The 17731-nt window shown below is 34.7% G+C and overlaps 1 protein-coding gene across 5 annotated transcripts in view; it reads right to left on the reverse strand.

Annotated features, from left to right (window-relative positions):
- The window catches only part of SESTD1 (SEC14 and spectrin domain containing 1), a 155132-nt gene that overhangs the window by 58993 nt on the left and 78408 nt on the right, over positions 1-17731 (reverse strand). For all 5 annotated transcript variants that reach the window (XR_003418773.2, XM_053215390.1, XM_027055383.2 and 2 more), the window contains one exon: positions 15257-15370. Coding sequence is in view for 4 of the 5 variants with exons in the window: in XM_053215390.1 (XP_053071365.1) it covers positions 15257-15370 (114 nt within the window). In the remaining variant the exon portion in view is untranslated. The remainder of the gene's footprint in view (positions 1-15256; positions 15371-17731) is intronic.

Consider the following 17731-nt stretch of genomic DNA (forward strand, 5'->3'; position numbering starts at 1 on the left):
AACCAATTTCTGAGACGACAAAGCAGTAAGAAAAGCACAAATATGTAGCAATACAAGTGAAAAGAGCACAGCTACATTGGCAGCAGTGCTTTAAAAGATAGTAGGACACAGAACAATCTTGTGTCAATAAGTATGCAAGGTTACAAGAAATGGACAAATTCCTATAAAAAATAATGTATCACAATTGACATAAGAAAAAAAACCACCTATAACCAATGAAGTGAATCACTTGACCCCATTTTCAGGAATCATACCATTAGTGGTAATTTTAGTATTGCTATTCTAAGATCACTTGATGAGGAAGAAAGCAAATGATTAATATAAGACATTCTAAATTTTCCCATTCCTGAGGTCCTTGAGAAAGTGGAATTCTTGAGAAGGAAGACACAACAAGGAAAAAGTTCTCCTTATGCTCTTCAATTTGAATTGGAAGTATCAATTTAAACTCATATCTTTCAACTTAAATAAAAACACAATTTTTCTAGTTCTAACCATTAACAGGTTTAGAAATAATGACCAGTTCTGTAGAAATGCACACCTCTAGTATCCAGACTGTTACCTACAAATACCATTTCCCTCTAAAGGGAATCAAGGCTCTTTGAAAAAAAGGCCAATTCCAGGTTTAGGGCTAGAAACACACATGATGAGCTTAGAATATCTTCTCATCCAGATATCAAGAATGGTATCAAAGACTACTAGGATTGTGCCAAAGGTCTTGAAAAGGTTTCCACTGGCCAAAATTGTAACAATTTGCATGTCAATAAAATTAACAAGTGCTATATTTTGAAACATTAAGTATGTTTAATCCAATGAGCTCATACTGATACAAAAGAAATGACAATCGTTGGACTACAATGGGGAACAAATTTACTGAAAACCAGCAAACAAAGGGAAACAGGCATTTCTCTCAACTTTCATATACAAACCATACCACTGGGTAAACAAATAATCAATGAAAGTAAGCTTCTCATTACAGAAGTATTCTAGCTAATAAATGAAGAAAGAATAATAGAACTAGATCATTTTAAATTTTTAATAAATCCACGCATTAAACATAAATGGCTGCTAACATCACAAAAAAAGAAGACAACTATTATGAGTTTCATGATCAAGGAACACATCACCACCAATGAACAGCCTTGGAAAAAGAAAACATGAATCTAATCAATTCTCTAAATCCAACTATCAATTTATGGAAATACAGAGAATCAAAAAGGCAGAAGAATATGTTAAACTACACCATGCAGATGCTTGCTGCCATGAAAAACTATAGGAAAAACAACAATCTGGTCTCTTTAAGAGACATAAGAGAAATAAAAATTGATATTAAACAGCTTTATTTAATGAATACAGAATCCCACAACCAAAAATAAGAGAAGTACATATTCTTTTCAAGAAGCATTTAATATTTAAAAACTTGACTGTGTATGAGGCCATAAAAAAAAAAGCCTTGGTATATTTCAAAGGAACTGATAATATTCTTTCACCACAATGAAAAAAGTTAGAAATCAATAATCAATCAAATCAGATTTTAAGACTGTATCTACTTGGAAAGGGATCTCAATCAATCACAATAAGCTGCCACTCTTTGGATCCTGATTCAAATCAATCAGTCAAATAATCCATGCACATGCATGATTTATATATAAATTTATAAACAAATTTTAAAGTGAGATATATAATTCATATATATTTTTTATACAACTAAATCCTTTTATAACATTTAATAATTATAAATTTAAAACCAACTGGCTCTTTGATATTAAGGAATTGTTTCTTTTAAGGTAGAATAATGGTATTAGGTTATATTTTTTTTAAAAGACCTTTATGTTTTAGAGACATATAGTAAAATATTTACAAATAAATTCAAATGTCCTCCATTTCCTTCACTACAATATCTCCAGTCTTTCTTGACAGAAGTGGATTAAGGTAAGGAGGGGGCAGGATGGACCATGGAATGATGATTGCTGGAACTGGGTATAGGAATTCATGGAGTTAACTATAATATTTTGTGTATTTTTTATGTGTTCATAATTTTTATAATAAAAATACTAAAAGCCTAAAATAAATATAAATCTCTCTTTTAAAAGAATCTTTCCCGAAAGAAAATGCCCCGCCAGTTTATGAGTGAGTTTTAAAAATCAAAGAACAGATCATTTTGATCTTAAACAAATGCTTCCAGAGAACAGTAATGCAGAGAACAGTCCCAACTCATTTCATGACACTGGCATAACACTGATACCCAAGGACAATGTGGGAAAAGAAAAGACCACAAGGACTTCAAAATATCAAGTATTAGCCAATATCAAGCAAGGCTGTGGAAGAGTAAAAATTCTTATACACTGCAACTGGATATGTAAATTAGAATGCCTCTTTGGGAAGCAATTTGGCATTATCTTAAAAATTTGAACATTTCTATAACCTAGGTCTGGTGAATCTGCAAAAAGAGAAAACCTTATACATGTTTCACCAGGAGACATATACAAAAATTTTTGTAGCATATCATTCATAATGGCAAAAGAATGAAACAACCCAAATGTCCATCAACAGGAGAATAACATAGCAGAATAACATAGCGGAATGACATTCACCAGTGAGAATGAATCAACTACATCCACTGCAAGAGTATGCATGAATCTTATATATATAATGATGAATGAGAAAAAGCAGGTCAGTGAACATTAAAATCATACCATTTTTAAAAGCTCAAAAATAAGTGAAACTAAATACAATATTTAGTAACAAATAATATCTTTAAATGGCAATTCTACAGATACAAATAGAAAAGAATAATAAAAGGTAAATATTCCCTATTTTCTTCTTAAGATTTTGTCTTTCACATCTAAATTAACACACACACACACACACACACACACACACAGAATGAGAATATGAACAAAGGATGGATAAATACAAATAAGTTACCTTTATTTCAAAGAATGGAGATTTGGGTTCTTGGGATGGGCTGTGGGTAACCAAGTATTTATTTCAGTATTAAGCTTCATATATACCTACATGTTTTTAAAAAGAATATGTAGCAAATACTGTATTTAAAAACTAAACACAGAATCAAGAGAAGAAGGGAACAACTATCAGTAGCTGACTGAAGAAAAAGCTAACTTCTGAGGCAGCAAGCAGGGAGGTTACAGGGAGAACAAAGGGAAATCTAGAGATGGTAGTAGTAAGAAAGCTGAGGGGGTTTATATGCCTTTTCCTCCATTTAAAAAGTAAAAGAAGGGTGCCTGGGTGGCTCAGTCAGTTAAGTGTCCCACTCTTGATTTTGGCCTGGGTCATGATCTCAAGGTTTTGAAATTGAGCCCCGCATCAGGCTCTGCACGGAGGATTTTCTCTCCCTCTACCTCTCTCCCCTGCTGGGGTGAGTGTGTGTGTGTGCATGTGCGCGTGCTGTCTCCCTCTCTAAAACATAAACATTTTCTAAAAAGTAAAAGAAAAGATATAGAACACCAAATTACATTTTTGGTTAGTTTAACAGTAGCAAACTATATTATATCCATCCGTTTTAAATGGCAATTAATGCGATCTCTCTTGCACAAGTTTAGCATATCTCAATTTCACAGTCTTCCTCTTTAGGTAATAATGAAAGCTAACTTAAATATCTATTAAAATTTTTTAATGTTTATTTATATTTAAGAGAGAGAGAGCGCAATTGGCGGGGGGGCAAAGAGACAGGGAGAGCGTCTGACTTCAGCTCAGGTCATGATCTTGCGGTTCACGAGTTCAAGCCCCACGTCAGGCTCTGTGCTGATAGCTCAGAGCCTGGAGCCTGCTTCAGATTCTGTGTCTCCCTCTACCTCTCTGCCCCTACCCCACTTGTGCTCTGTCTCTCTCTCTCAAAAATAAAAACATTAAAAAATTAAAAGTTTAAAAAGAAAGAAAAGAAAAGAAAAGAAAAGAAAAGAAAAGAAAAGAAAAGAAAAGAAAAGAAAAGGAAAGAAAAGAAAAGAAAAGAAAAGGAGAAGAAAAGAAAAATTGAAGCAGGCTCCAGGCTCCAAGCCATCCCCACAGAGCCTGACATGGGGCTTGAACTCAGACTGTGAGATCATGACCTGAGCTGAAGTCAGACGCTTAACTGACTGAGCCACTCAGGCACCCCAAAACAAACATCTTAAAGAATTTTTTTAAAACAAAATAAACATCTCAGAATAAAAAGAACACAAAATTTTTTTCTCTTATTGAAAAATCTGTCACAGAGGGCTTTATTTTATTCTCTTGTTCTAACGCAGCTTCTTTAGACTAGAGGACAGGCATGACGCTGAACAGTAAATGTTAAGTGGCGTTCAGGCCACAAGAATCATCTCATCTTCCAGCAAGTTCTTCTGGGTTCTAGACAGATATCTCCACAAGAGCATGAGTAAACACAGTCAGCTCCCACGGAGGGCCTTTTCCTTTGTCCAAAGTGCCTAGCAATCTATTAACTAGATATACACTAACAGTGAAAAAGAAATATGTATTTACTCCAGGAAGAAACACTGCTTGCTAAATTAAGCACCAATTCACATCTGAAAAGACACCTGAACAGAAACGAATGTAAAATATAATGAATAGTGTCTCTGCTCTCCTACTGTGCCTCACCTGACACAATATTCTATTTGAACATTGAAAAAATGTCTACTGAAAAATCCCTTTCATGTCCCTCTTATTATAATTTAACTTTTAATGATGTTATTCATTTGTTCAACATTCATTATTTAAAAGAGTTAAACTGATTAGAAGTATTATTTATTAGAAGCTATGTGTTCTAGTGCTGGGAATACAAGGATGGGTAAGATATGTTTCTACAAAGGAAATGAGCTTTTTATTTCTGCAATATTCTACAGAGTTGTTTTCATAAAAAGAAGTAGATTAAAGTTTTCTGATTTATTTCTACAGCCTTTGTTAAAAATACTCTAAATAAACCTAAATATTGTCGCAATAGCACAGAGGGACCAAGGTTTTACTAGAATATCCCAAATGATTTCCAAATACCTTTCTTAGGTTAAACACCATTATAATGATTTAATTGTAAGGATACTGAGCTAGGAACCAATCACTCCAGGTTTGTGCCTTAGCTCTGTCACAAATTCACTGACTTTGTAGAAGTCAGCCTAAAGGAACTCACTCCAGGCTATTTTTCCAATCTGCCAAAGAAGGCAGTTGCGTTAAACTATCTATGTCTCTTTAAGCTCATAAGAGGACATATTCTAATGAGCTGTCATGCCGTACATTTAATTTGGGCCATTCTTCTCTAATACATGACCTATCTTGCCCAATGAAGAGTATTTGTCACTTTCTACACACATTGGTTAACCTCACTAAAAAAAAAAAATAATAATAATAAAAGTTAACATAAATTATATTATAAAAAATATAGAAATATATATTTGTAGTATCTAAATACATTAAAGTCACTGGTAACAGACTTCAAGTTTAATAAGCCAAAGGGAAAATGTGAAATTACTTAGTTATGCAGAGCAAAAGCTGTCCTTGCATCTGAATATTTCTTGTAAAAAAACTTTTTTCCTAAAACCAACATAAATGCAAATAGTGCAGAGTCACTGTCTTTTATCACATAAAATATATTTAAGAAAATACTATCTCTTAGGAAACATAACTTTTGAAGAAAAAAGTTACCTAAGATTATTGTTATGATATTTACACTTATGCAAAATAGACATAAACAAGAACATATCACAATTATAGACCTGCATAAGACTCATTTTCTCTATTATTAGAAAATATTTTATAGAATCTATATTCTTATAAAACTCACTGATGGCTGTTCAAAGTGAAAATAGATCTGCCATGTAGAAACACAGAACTGTAGCAATACCAAAGGTATCTCAAAGCTAAATTATGTCTATGGAGAAAAACAATAGCTTTAACAATCAGAAGACTGAAAATCACAACCATTTAAAATTAACAACTTAAGGAACTATCTACTGTGATGAAGTATCAGTTTGTACTTCAATAATTTCATCTTTACTTAAGAGGGGGACTGAGGACAAGGAGAAGTGCAGAAGAAGCTGGCAAAACACCAATAACTGATTCTATTTTATTAGATAATGTTCAAAAAGAATGAAGGAAAAAAAATTAAGAAGGGTATCTAAGTATCACTCCTCTGAAGTGAGTCAGGAGAAGCATCCATAAAAGAAAAGAGAAAGCCTCCTTCCAGTCCACAGCAAAAGTACATTCTGTTTACAAAGGTAAGTTGTGCAATTACCTTTGGAAAATGACACCATTTGCCAGAACGCAGCATATAAATTACAACTGCTTCTAAGATGACAAACCAAGCTACAATGAACCAATGATTCTACTCCACTCCAGTGCCAGCGTCACAGAGAAACAGGATTTCACAAAAAGAGCAAATTCAAATGCACAAGCAAAGGAAATACGGGAAGAAACCATATTTTTCTGGGGGAGGAAGGACAAGGATTTAGGCCTGAGGTAAAACTGGAGTGCTAAGAAAGTAAACTATGCAGACAAGGAGATTTCTGGAAGTTGGAAAAGCGCAGAAACAGATTAGAAAGTAAATAATCTACATTTCAAAAAAACAAAGAGAGAGAACTAACGCGTATCACAGTCAATGTGGTGAAACAAATTTGGAATCTCACACTAGGTGATTTTTTTTTAATTTTCTTTAATGTTTATTTATTTTTGAGAGAAAGAGAGAGCAAGTAAGGGAGGGGCAAAAAGAAGGGGAGACACAGAAACAGAAGCAGGCTCCAGGCTCTGAGCTGTCAGCACAGAGCCTGATGCTGGGCTGGAACCCACAAACCATGAGATCATGACCTGAGCTGAAGTTGACGCCCAACCAACTGAGCCACCCAGGTGCCCCTAGGTGATTTTTCTCTAAGCTATTCATTACAGCTTCTCAAGTTACAAAATACTGGTAAGATTTCCTATATTTCTGTTAACAGTTCTGAAAGAGACCACTAATACAACAAACCTTCATAAAACATTTAAATATGAAGCAGTGAAAAGTCAGGGCTATTTTATCTCATGGGAAATGTTTTATTTCCCCTCAAAGAGGGGGAAACACACACCCAAAAGCAATCATCCCCAAAATTAAAAACAAAATTAGAAAATAAAAGGTCCAAAATATCACATTTAGGTCATGCATATTATGTCTAACCCCTTTACCCCAGGATTCTTCATATAAAAATACACAAATAATGCCATAATTGCTAAGAAGTCTAAGGAAATATTTTCCAAAACTGCAGAAAAAGGTGTGAAAATCTTTAACTACTTAATAAGAAATAACACTGCAAATTAGAGAATTATTAAAAAGTTCAAAAAGACACAAATAGGTAGGTATCAGTGCATTAGAATATTAAGCATACTAGCCAGTTCTTTATCTCCTGTAGAACTTTCTTTCAAATATTTACTGACAATGTCACCTATTCTAATCAAGGGATTGTTAGAAAAACTACATTTGAGCAGAAAAGCAAACCTCCTTAAAAATCAAACAATTCCTTACCTTGGAGAAAGAAGATAATACCATAAACTCAAGATTTCATTTCTCAAAAAAAACATTTAAACTAATACATTTTCCTAAAGAACGTCTTTAGACTGACTCACTGGCAATACTTCTCCCCAAAATTCTGAGAATCTCAAGAACACTCTCCATAACATTCTATAGTATTTTATCATTTTTCCCAGAGCATAACAGAGAAGTAGTATACAATGAGCTTGTTTTAAGAAAGGATTTACTAAATTGTTAATACTATAAAATACTGAATTAAAGGGAACTTCATTAAACCATCAAATAACATGATATACACCAAATAAATCAATTCTGACTCTTCCCATCTAACAAATGGTATGGATGATCTTTAATTTTAAAACAGTTATGTAAGATGCAGAGTGAGCTATTATAAACCATTTACAAAATTATCTATTTCTATGTTCAATTTTAAGACTATATATAAATTATGATGAAAATGGTACTATACCTTCAAAAACAGAAGGGGAAATTATTTTCATAACCTAATCTTTGAAATTTTAACTTTTATACTTTAAAAAAATTGACTGGTTTATTTTTATAATTTTTACATTTCTTTTTAAGCAACTATAAGTGAGAAAAGGTTTGTAAGCCTAGCCTGACAACTCTTTGAAAGGGTAGAAAGTCTTTTACTGTTCATAAATGAAAGTTCAAATTTGATTTAATTACAACATATGCTTCCTTTTTTACCATAATTTTTGAGTACCAGAGATATCATCATATGCTAACTAATTATTTTGATGAAATGAGATTCATGTGTCAGAAAATCTATCTCAATCTTAGGAATGGGCAGAAGATATTACCGTTCTTTCAAGCAATGCTGGGTCTGTACCTTTGATTGACTTCCTATAGACTAGTCAGAGACAGGTTAATTTGTAGATATTGTTCAGAAAAAATGCAAATAGTTTATGATCAGTGAAACTGATCAGTTTTGGTCCAGTGAAATAAAGCATAACCTCAAATTTAGAATTTACGGATCTAAAGGACATTGAGCAGTTTTGCATCTAACTTGGCAATCTTATCTGTCTGTAAAAATCCTAAATTCCTCAAAAACTCTTAACCACACCTTACAAACTACTGATAACCTCATCAGACAATGATTTACCTATGTATGATTTGTGTTTATGTTATATTTGCAGGAGTGTCATGTTTTTACTTTTATGAAAATCATTCTTTTAACATATGCTTGATCTACTCAGGATTATGGTAGAGATCATATTCTCATTTTTGTCTAACCGCTAAATAATTCTAAATTATTTTCAACTATTCATCTCCATGAATAATATGTATAGATACCATTAAATTCTTGAAGAAAAGATTAATCAGTTACATTCAAAGTAGCTATCATTTTAAGCAGGAATCTAAACTTCAGATCTACCTCCTAAGAAATGTGAAACCTAGAAAACAAGCACAAAGGGAGCCAGAATAAAACAATGGAACTGCAAAAAGTTAGATAAAAAAGATCACTACCTTACATAAGTTTTTCAAACTTTTGCCAAGTCCATTCAAAGGAAATAAAAATCATAAAAATGTTTAAAGGTAAATACTACTTGAAAAAGTAAGAGGTTAAAGTAAGACAAATTAAATAACGACACCACAATACTTAATTAACTAGCACATACGACTGCTCAACAAGTTTGAAGAGAAAGATATTTGGCCATATTGTCTTTAATCAAAACATTTGTGAAGGTTTTCTTTAGTATAGAAACTTACTTATAAAAAGATTCAGAACTTGTTTCTCCTTTATTCTCCCTAGAACATTCATTCTTTCCTAATAAAACATTCCCCAAAAAACCTAACACAGAACCTCTCACTCTGCAGGCACTCACATTTCATTTTTTATTTTACTTAATGGTAAAAATGTGTGTGGAAGATATGAATTAAAAATGTGTCTTTGCGGATTTACTACAGATTCATGTGTGTGTGTGTATATATATATATATTATTTCAACGTGTATGTCTGCTTGTATCTGTTAGCTGGGGAGTTATTTTTTCAGTAAGGGAAAACTGCTTTCTGCAAAAACTAGAAAGAAGTCATAATACACGGAGCCAGAGGTGCTCCCAACAGAACGTGAAGGAAGTCTCTGGTCCTGGATCCTAGCATTAGTATGGCCTCAAAAAAAGAAAAAGGAAAAAACAGAATCAGATGCAGTATTAAGAGGAGATAAGAGAAGAAAACAATTTATAATGGTGGCTGATTAACATTGCCAGTAAATAACTTTAACTCTCATGAATAACAATAAAGAATAAGGTAAAGATCCTTTGTGATTATTAGTCTCCCAATTTGAGGATAAGGTTAATGCCGTACTACTTCAATTTTATCTTGTCATTTAATAGACTACAGATACTATCATCTAACCAGCAAAAGCTATCAAAGCCACCAGGTAGAATGCTGCTGAAGGACAAAAAGTACATGAATATCTGAACTGCTAAAAGGGAAACTGAACAGGTAGGTACCTATTTCAGAGATAGGACAATACATAAGGAAATCTTTAGGTGAGCAATGAGAGCTGAATATTCAATAGCTGATGAAAAACATCAGAGAAGTAAACAGGAAGAAAGTCATCTAGAAGAAAAATTTAGGAATGATGATGAGCGAGGAAATGTGAAATCATGTGGGAAAAACAAGCTGTCATTAAAACAACAAGTAGGTGTTTATTTGATGAATGTTGTTGACAGATGGTAATAAATAAACTTTTCTTATGGATTATTCTATAAAGTAAAACATACTGTTGCTTATAGGAATGCTGTACTTTGATAACAAAGTTGTACTTTAAAAATATTTAGTATATATCCAAAAACACAACCTTAATTACAACAGCCCAAATGATCCAAATAACATCAAGGAAAGTAATTTTTGATTAAACGAGAATCTATGTTGAATTTAATTACATATAGCTCTAAGTATCACATAATGGCTGTGTTGAACTGCCGCTTAAAGTTGAATGTGCTTGGCAGTACATTACCCAGCATTTGAAATTACTCTCATCTCATTAAGATATTAGGCTTTTTAATAAGTGCCTAGTGCTTATTTACTTGGGAAAATATCCTAGCTAAATCTCTTCAATGACTGAAAGAAAACAATACAGTGATATAAAAACTTTCATAGTTGGGTTTTAAACATCAATCTATGACACCAGATCTAAGCAGAGAGGAACTGTTTTCTACTTTATTTCCAAGATGCAATGTGTTTAGTCACTATGAACTCATATAGCATGAGACTCAACTAGGCACAGCATTTCTGAGCAGATGCCTATGCTTAAGCAGGATGTGACAGACTCTTCACAAAAGGGATCTTCTCTCCTATTCCGTGTTCGCAGCTTTAGTTTCTAAACCACTGGCCTCTGCTCACTTTCTCTCAGAGCAACATTTCCTGCACAACTGGCATGAACAGCAGACCTCCCTGCCTGTCAGAAGTACTTACTCATCATGGCAACATTCAGGCAACCTTTACTCTCTTCCCTCACTACACTTTTACTTCTCCTCCCTCAGATGCAGTTTCTCATTCAACTATCAGGGTAACACCTTTTCTAATAGTGTTAGAAGGCAGCCTTCCCCTACAGTGCCGGCACATCTTTCCACTAAGTCCACATTCACAGTCAAGTCAACCGATGACAAAAGTACGCAAAATAAAATGGGGGTGGGGGGGGGATTCAACTCCATCTGCATAGGATGTAGAAAGCTGAGATGAACAATACTCCAACCCTCAGAACACCACCACCAGCACCACCACCACCAAAATAATGCAAGTTAATCTGCAAAATGACAACTTTTCTTCAACACACAAGAGTTACCAGGAAAACCAATTAACCTGAAAAACAGGAATAGGTTAGCGCTTTCAAGAAAAGATGGGACTAGAATACTTGCTTTCCTGAGGAAAATGCCAGAAATGATACAAGCCAGGTAAGGATTAAGCTACCATTTTTAACAAATCGCTAAGGGCCAAATGTGAACCAATGTGAAAATACAAAACCTCTGATAAGTACAGACACACGAAGAATTCAATCTCACTTGCAGGCTCTTCACAGACCTCCTGGGAATCATGAGAAAGATAAGGATGGTTAAGATAAGAAACTTCAGGGGCACCTAGGTGGCTCAATTGGTTAAGCATCTTACTCTTGATGCATCTCACTCAAGTCATGATCTCATGGTTGTGAGATCAAGCCCCACGCCAGGCTCTGTGTTGAACGTGGACCCTACTTAAGATATTCTCTCTCTCTCCCCCCCCCCCATCTGACTTTCTCTCCCACTTGTACGTGCATGCACTCTCTCTCAAAAAAAAAAAAAAAAAAAAAGGTAAGAAACTTCAAACAGCCTCTCTCAGATATAGACCTGGGAGACGTGAACAGCAGCCACCACTGAAAAGGCATGAAGATGAGACAGCCCAGATTCTTCAACTCTATCTCCTCTAGAGAACAAAAACCTTTGCATGCTGAGGGAAAGGGAACAGAACCCAGATGACCTTGGAGCACAAATACAGCCCCACTGTAGCTGGAGGAAAGGAAAAGAAAAATCTTCTGGTGGAGGCAAGAATATATGATGAGCCCACACTATCACAGCCCTTCTTAAAGCTGGGAAAGAGGGCTCTACTTCCTAGACTCAGTGTCACAAAGCCTGCCTAAGACTGAGACTGAACCAGAATAACAGAAAATGCCCCTCAGACAAACACTGAGTAGCAAGGAACAGCAGTCTTTGGTTGACTATATATTTGGTTGCATGTATAATGCAGAGAGAGATCTTTTCTGAGGCAAGGTACAAAGGAAAGACCTATAGCTGAGGGTGAAATAAACACTGAAAAAAACAGTCTCTGGCAAGCTAGCACCATCTTCAACACAAGGTAGCTCAAGAGGAATTTGAAGCCTGTGGTGCACTAAGGAAAATAAAAGCAACAACAAAACCCAAAGCCAACTCAACTCCTGGCGCAGCTAACTCTCCTGCCCCACTAAAAACCTAGCGAAAACCAAGATGGGCCCATGAACAGGCACAAATACTGTTTACTTCAGTCTTTACTATCCTAAACAACATGTCCAACATGCCACAAAAAATAACAAGGCATGCAAAAGGCAATCAGGAATCAAAGCAAATGACGTAACTAGAGTAAGACAGACCCAGATACTGGAACTATCAGGTAAGGAATTTAAAGTAACTATAATACATGCTAAAGGTTCTCATGGAAAAACTACAAGAAAACAGGCAAGAACAGATGGGGGATTTCAGCAAAAAGAAACTATAACGAAGAATCAAAAAGAAATACTACAAACAAAACACATGGTAACACAGATGAAGTTGAGTTTACAATGAATGACTCATCAATAAACTCAACAAAGCCAAAGAAACAAACAGTAAACCTGAAAATGTTATCAACAGATGGGCGCCTGGATGGCTCAGTTGGTTAAATGGCTCTCTTTAGCTCAGGTCATGATCTCAGTTTGTGAGTTCAAGCCCCACGTTGGGTTCTGTGCTGACAGCTCAGAGCCTGGAGCCTGCTTCATATTCTATGTCTCCATCTCTCTCTGCCCCTCCCCCGCTCATGCTGTCTCTCTCTCTCTCTCTCTCTCAAAAATAAAATAAAAACATTAAAAAAAATTTTTTTTAAAAAAATGACAATGGATCAACAGGAAATACCCAAGGGGAAAAAAAAAACATGGAAAAATAAAAGAGAACACCAACCCAGAAATTTTCAAATGGTCTAATATACATGCAATTAGAATTCTAGAAGAAGTAGAAAAAGAAAATGGAGCAGATAAAATATTTGAAAAGAAAGTAAGAATTTTCCAAAATTGATGGCAGACATCAAACCAGAGATGCAAGAAGTTCAGGGAACACCAAAGAGAATAAATACTAAATAAAATACATCAAGGCATTACATAATAAAACTGCAGAAAAAACAAAAACTAAATGAAAAATCTTGAAGGTGGCCAATGGGGGAAAAAATATATGGCACACAGGGGACCAAGGATACAAATAACAGAACTCTCCACAGGAGCTATGGAAATAAGTCACTGGTATGATAATGTCCTGAAAGAAACAATGAAACAAAATTCTATAACCACCGAAAATACCTTTCAGAACCATATTAGAAATAATGGTTTTTGTTTGTTTGGTTTTTTCAGGGAAAAAAAAAGGCTGAAAAAATTCAATGATAACAGACCTGCACTGCAAGATACATTAAAGGAAGCCTTTTAAACAGAGGACTATATTAGACAAAAAGATGAATCTCCAAAAAGAAATGAAGAACACCAGAAATGGCATAAAGATGAAATTCTTTTTTTATTTTAAACTGATGTAAAGAGACTATCTATGGCAAAAATAGTAGCCATCTATCGTGTGTTTACAGAATCGAAGTAAAATGTATGAAAACAAGGGGAGAAAATATTGGATATACAGTGTTTTAGGTAATTTCCACTATACGTTAAGTGGTATATTATTTGCAAGTAATAGTCCATTAATTAAAGATGTATATTATAGGGGCACTTGAGTGACCCAGTCCATTAAGTGTCAGACTTCAGCTCAGGTCATGATCTTGCGGTTCATGAGTCTGAGCCCTGCATCAGGCTGTGTGCTGACAGCTCAGAGCCTGGAGCCTGCTTCCAATTCTGTGTCTCCTTCTCTCTGCCCCTCCCCTGCTCATGCTCTATCTCTCTCTCTCTCTCAAAAAGAAATAAACATTAAAAAAAAAAAAAGATGTAGACTGTAAACCTAGGGTGTACACACACAAAAAAAATCTAAATAAGAGATATAAACTACAATACGGATAAAATGTTATCATAAAAAATAATCCAAAAAATAGAAAAAGAACCAAAAAATACACAAAACCTAGCAAGATAGATTTTAAACCACCTGGTTTTATGAAATACTAAAATAACAGATTATCAGAATGGATATGAAGCAAGACCTAAGGGCACCTGGGTGCTCAATCAGGCATCTGACTTCGGCTCAGGTCATGATCTCGTATTCCATGGGTTTGAGCACTATCGACAACGGCCAAAGTATGGAGAGAACCCAAATGTCCATCAACAGATGAATGGATAAAGAAGGTGTGGTATATATATACAATGGAGTATTGCTCAGCAATCAAAAAGAATGAAATCTTGCCATCTGCAACAACGTGGATGGAACTAGAGTGTATTATGCTAAGCAAAAGCAGTCAGAGAAAGACAAACATCATATGACTTCACTCATATGTGGAATTTAAGATACAAAACAGATGAATATAAGGGAAGGGAAACAAAAATAATATAAAAACAGGGAGGGAGCCTCTCTCGCCCTGTATTTAAGAGACTCTTAAATACAGACAACTGAGGGGTTTGTTGCTGGAGGGGTTGTGGGTGGGGGGATGGGCTAAATGGGCAAGGGTTAAGGAGGACACTTGCTGGGATGAGCAGAGGGTGTTATATGTAGGGGATGAATCACTGGATTCTATCTCTGAAATCATTATTGCACTGTATGCTAACTAACTTGGATATAAACTTAAAAATAATAATTTTAAAAATATGTTAAACCTAGGAAAAAAAACGCTAAAAAGTACAGTGATACAAATGAAAACAAGAAAGAATTTGTGGTCTTTGACAAGGAATCATAATCTATTCAACAAGTATGTGAATGTCAATTATACACTAATCATTGCTTAGGCACTGTGTGAGAACTGCTTGAGCACAGCTTAGTATCCAATGACAAGCAAACAAAATAATATCAGCAAAATGCTATTTTTAAAGATACAACACACTTCTGCTTTTTTATATAGAGTATATTTACCTCAAAGCCAAGTCTATCCTTTTCTTTCCAAAAACAAAAATGTGTTACTTTCTTATCCCAGAATTCATCGGGCTTCACTACACAAACAAGGGACACCTCAGCTGGAACAACATTCTATAAAATACAAAAAATAATAATTATACATTAGACATGTAAAATGAATAATTTATTAACACCATAAATTACTAAATGTTCATGGTTAGGCTGAATAATTAAAAGACCTTTGGAAAAGAATTAAAATAATAAAGAAATATTCCAAACTTCAAAACATACATGGCAATAAAGAAATACTTGGAAAGACAAGCTGATTCAGAAAAGACTTCAAATAAACAATGTAATAAAAACAGTACATGTGGGGATGCCTAGTGGCTCAGTCTGTTAAGTGTCCAACTTTGGCTCAGGTCATAAGCTCATGGTTCATGAGTTCAAGCTCAGCATCAGGCTCTACTCTTGACAGTGCAGAGCCTGCTTGGGATTCTCTCTCTCTCCCCCATTCTCTGTCACTCCCCCACAATCTCTCTCTCAAAATAAACAAACTTTAAAAATAAATAAATAAACACCGTACATATGAAATTACTTTTGTGTTTTACTGAATCTTTGTAATAGGTAATGTTGAGATTAAACTACAATATAATTTAAATTAAATAACTATCAAATTTGTTTTTGTGTTCAAAAAATTTTTTGGGCATAATAAAATCATCTTGGAGAATTTCTTCAAATGATGTAAAATCAATTTTTTCACAAAATAAATTTTTTGCTGGCAATTATACAAAAGAGCCTAGATTCTACTTGATTATTAACTTGAAGAAGAGGATAAGCTAATCTTTGACAAATACAATTTCACATTTACTAGATATGGTTATTCATATTACCTTAAAAAGAATGGAAATTAACATTTACTAAGTCAATAAATATTCCATGTATATTTTATCAGCAAACCCATATCTTTAAAATAGATCTGAGGGCGCCTGGGTAGCTCAGTCAGTTGAGCGTTCAACTTTGGCTCAGGTCATGATCTCTCGGTTCATGAGTTCGAGCCCCATGTCAGGCTCTATGCTAACAGCTCGGAGCCTGGAGCTGTTTGGGATTCTGTGTCTCCTCTCTTTCTGCCCCTCCGCTGCTCATACGCATGCACGAGTGCTCTCTCTCTCTCTCTTAATAAATAATACAATACATCTTAAATCTATCCATTTCTACCACCTGCATTGCTAACATTCCCAAACTAGTCAGCCTTTTAAAATATCCTCTTAACAGGCCTCCCTTCTTCATATTTTCTCATGCTCAGAGTAAAATTCAAACTCCTACCAAGGCCTAGAAAGCCCTCCAAGCTCAGGGCCCCAATGACCCTCAGACCTCACCTCATACCCCTCTCCCCATAGATCACTCCCCTACCACAGCCACACTAAGTTTCCTGCTGTTCCTGCCTCAAGCTTATGCCCTTGATGTTTCCTCAGTCAGGAAAGTTTTTTGCCCCGTACACAGAAGAATGCTCCCTCTATTTAAGATTCTACTCAAATATTCCCTTTTCAGACAGACCTTCCCTGACGACCCTATCTAAAGTAGCACCATATGACTCGGTCTCCTTTTACCACTATATTTTTCTTCATAGCATTTATCACTATCTGATGTTACATTACTTAGTAATTTGCCTAATTACTTACTATCTGTAGTAATGTACTACTTTATGTAAGATATCTAATATCTTACTATCATGTCAGTATCTCCAGCCTTTGATAGTGCCTGGTATATAGAAGACACTCCATAAATAACTTTAAATAAATGAATTCACATTAAATAAAATTGAGAGAATGAGATCTACTTGAATTTCACAGAAGAATAAACAGAGTTTCAAAGAACTAAAGTAACTTGTCCAATATGACAGAGTTGTTCAGTGATGGAGCTTAAAGAGAAACCAGATCCGACTCTAAAGTTCTATCACACCATTTCAAATGTTCTAGACCAGGAGTCAGTAAATTCTCTCTCAAGGTGTAGACAGTAAACATTTTAGGCTTTGCAGGCAATATAGTCTCTGTTGCAACTACTTCAATCCTGTCATTATAGTATGAAAGCAGCCATAAACCATATAAATGAATGGGCATAGTTGAGTTCCAACAAAACTTTATTTATGAATTCTAGGGGTCAAATACCATTCAAGACCATAAATGGCAAAACTGAATAACAATAATAATAAATTATGGTTATAATTAATTATTATTAAGGAGAAAATAGAAATCTTTCCATTTAAACATGTTATTGGGCACGTCACAAATCTAGTGCCCCCTGCAATTACCAGGCTATGAATTAGTTAAGTAAATTCAACAGTATCAAAGTTATGAGAGGCTGGGTAACTTAGGGTAGACTGAGGTTTATTTATATATTGACTTTTGGAAGACTATTATTTCAAAATCACTGAATATTAAAGTTGCGAGAAACAAGAGAAACCAAACTCATTTTAGAGAATATTAGTTACAAAGC

Source organism: Acinonyx jubatus, chromosome C1, assembly GCF_027475565.1.
Source record: "Acinonyx jubatus isolate Ajub_Pintada_27869175 chromosome C1, VMU_Ajub_asm_v1.0, whole genome shotgun sequence".
NCBI lineage: Eukaryota > Metazoa > Chordata > Mammalia > Carnivora > Felidae > Acinonyx > Acinonyx jubatus.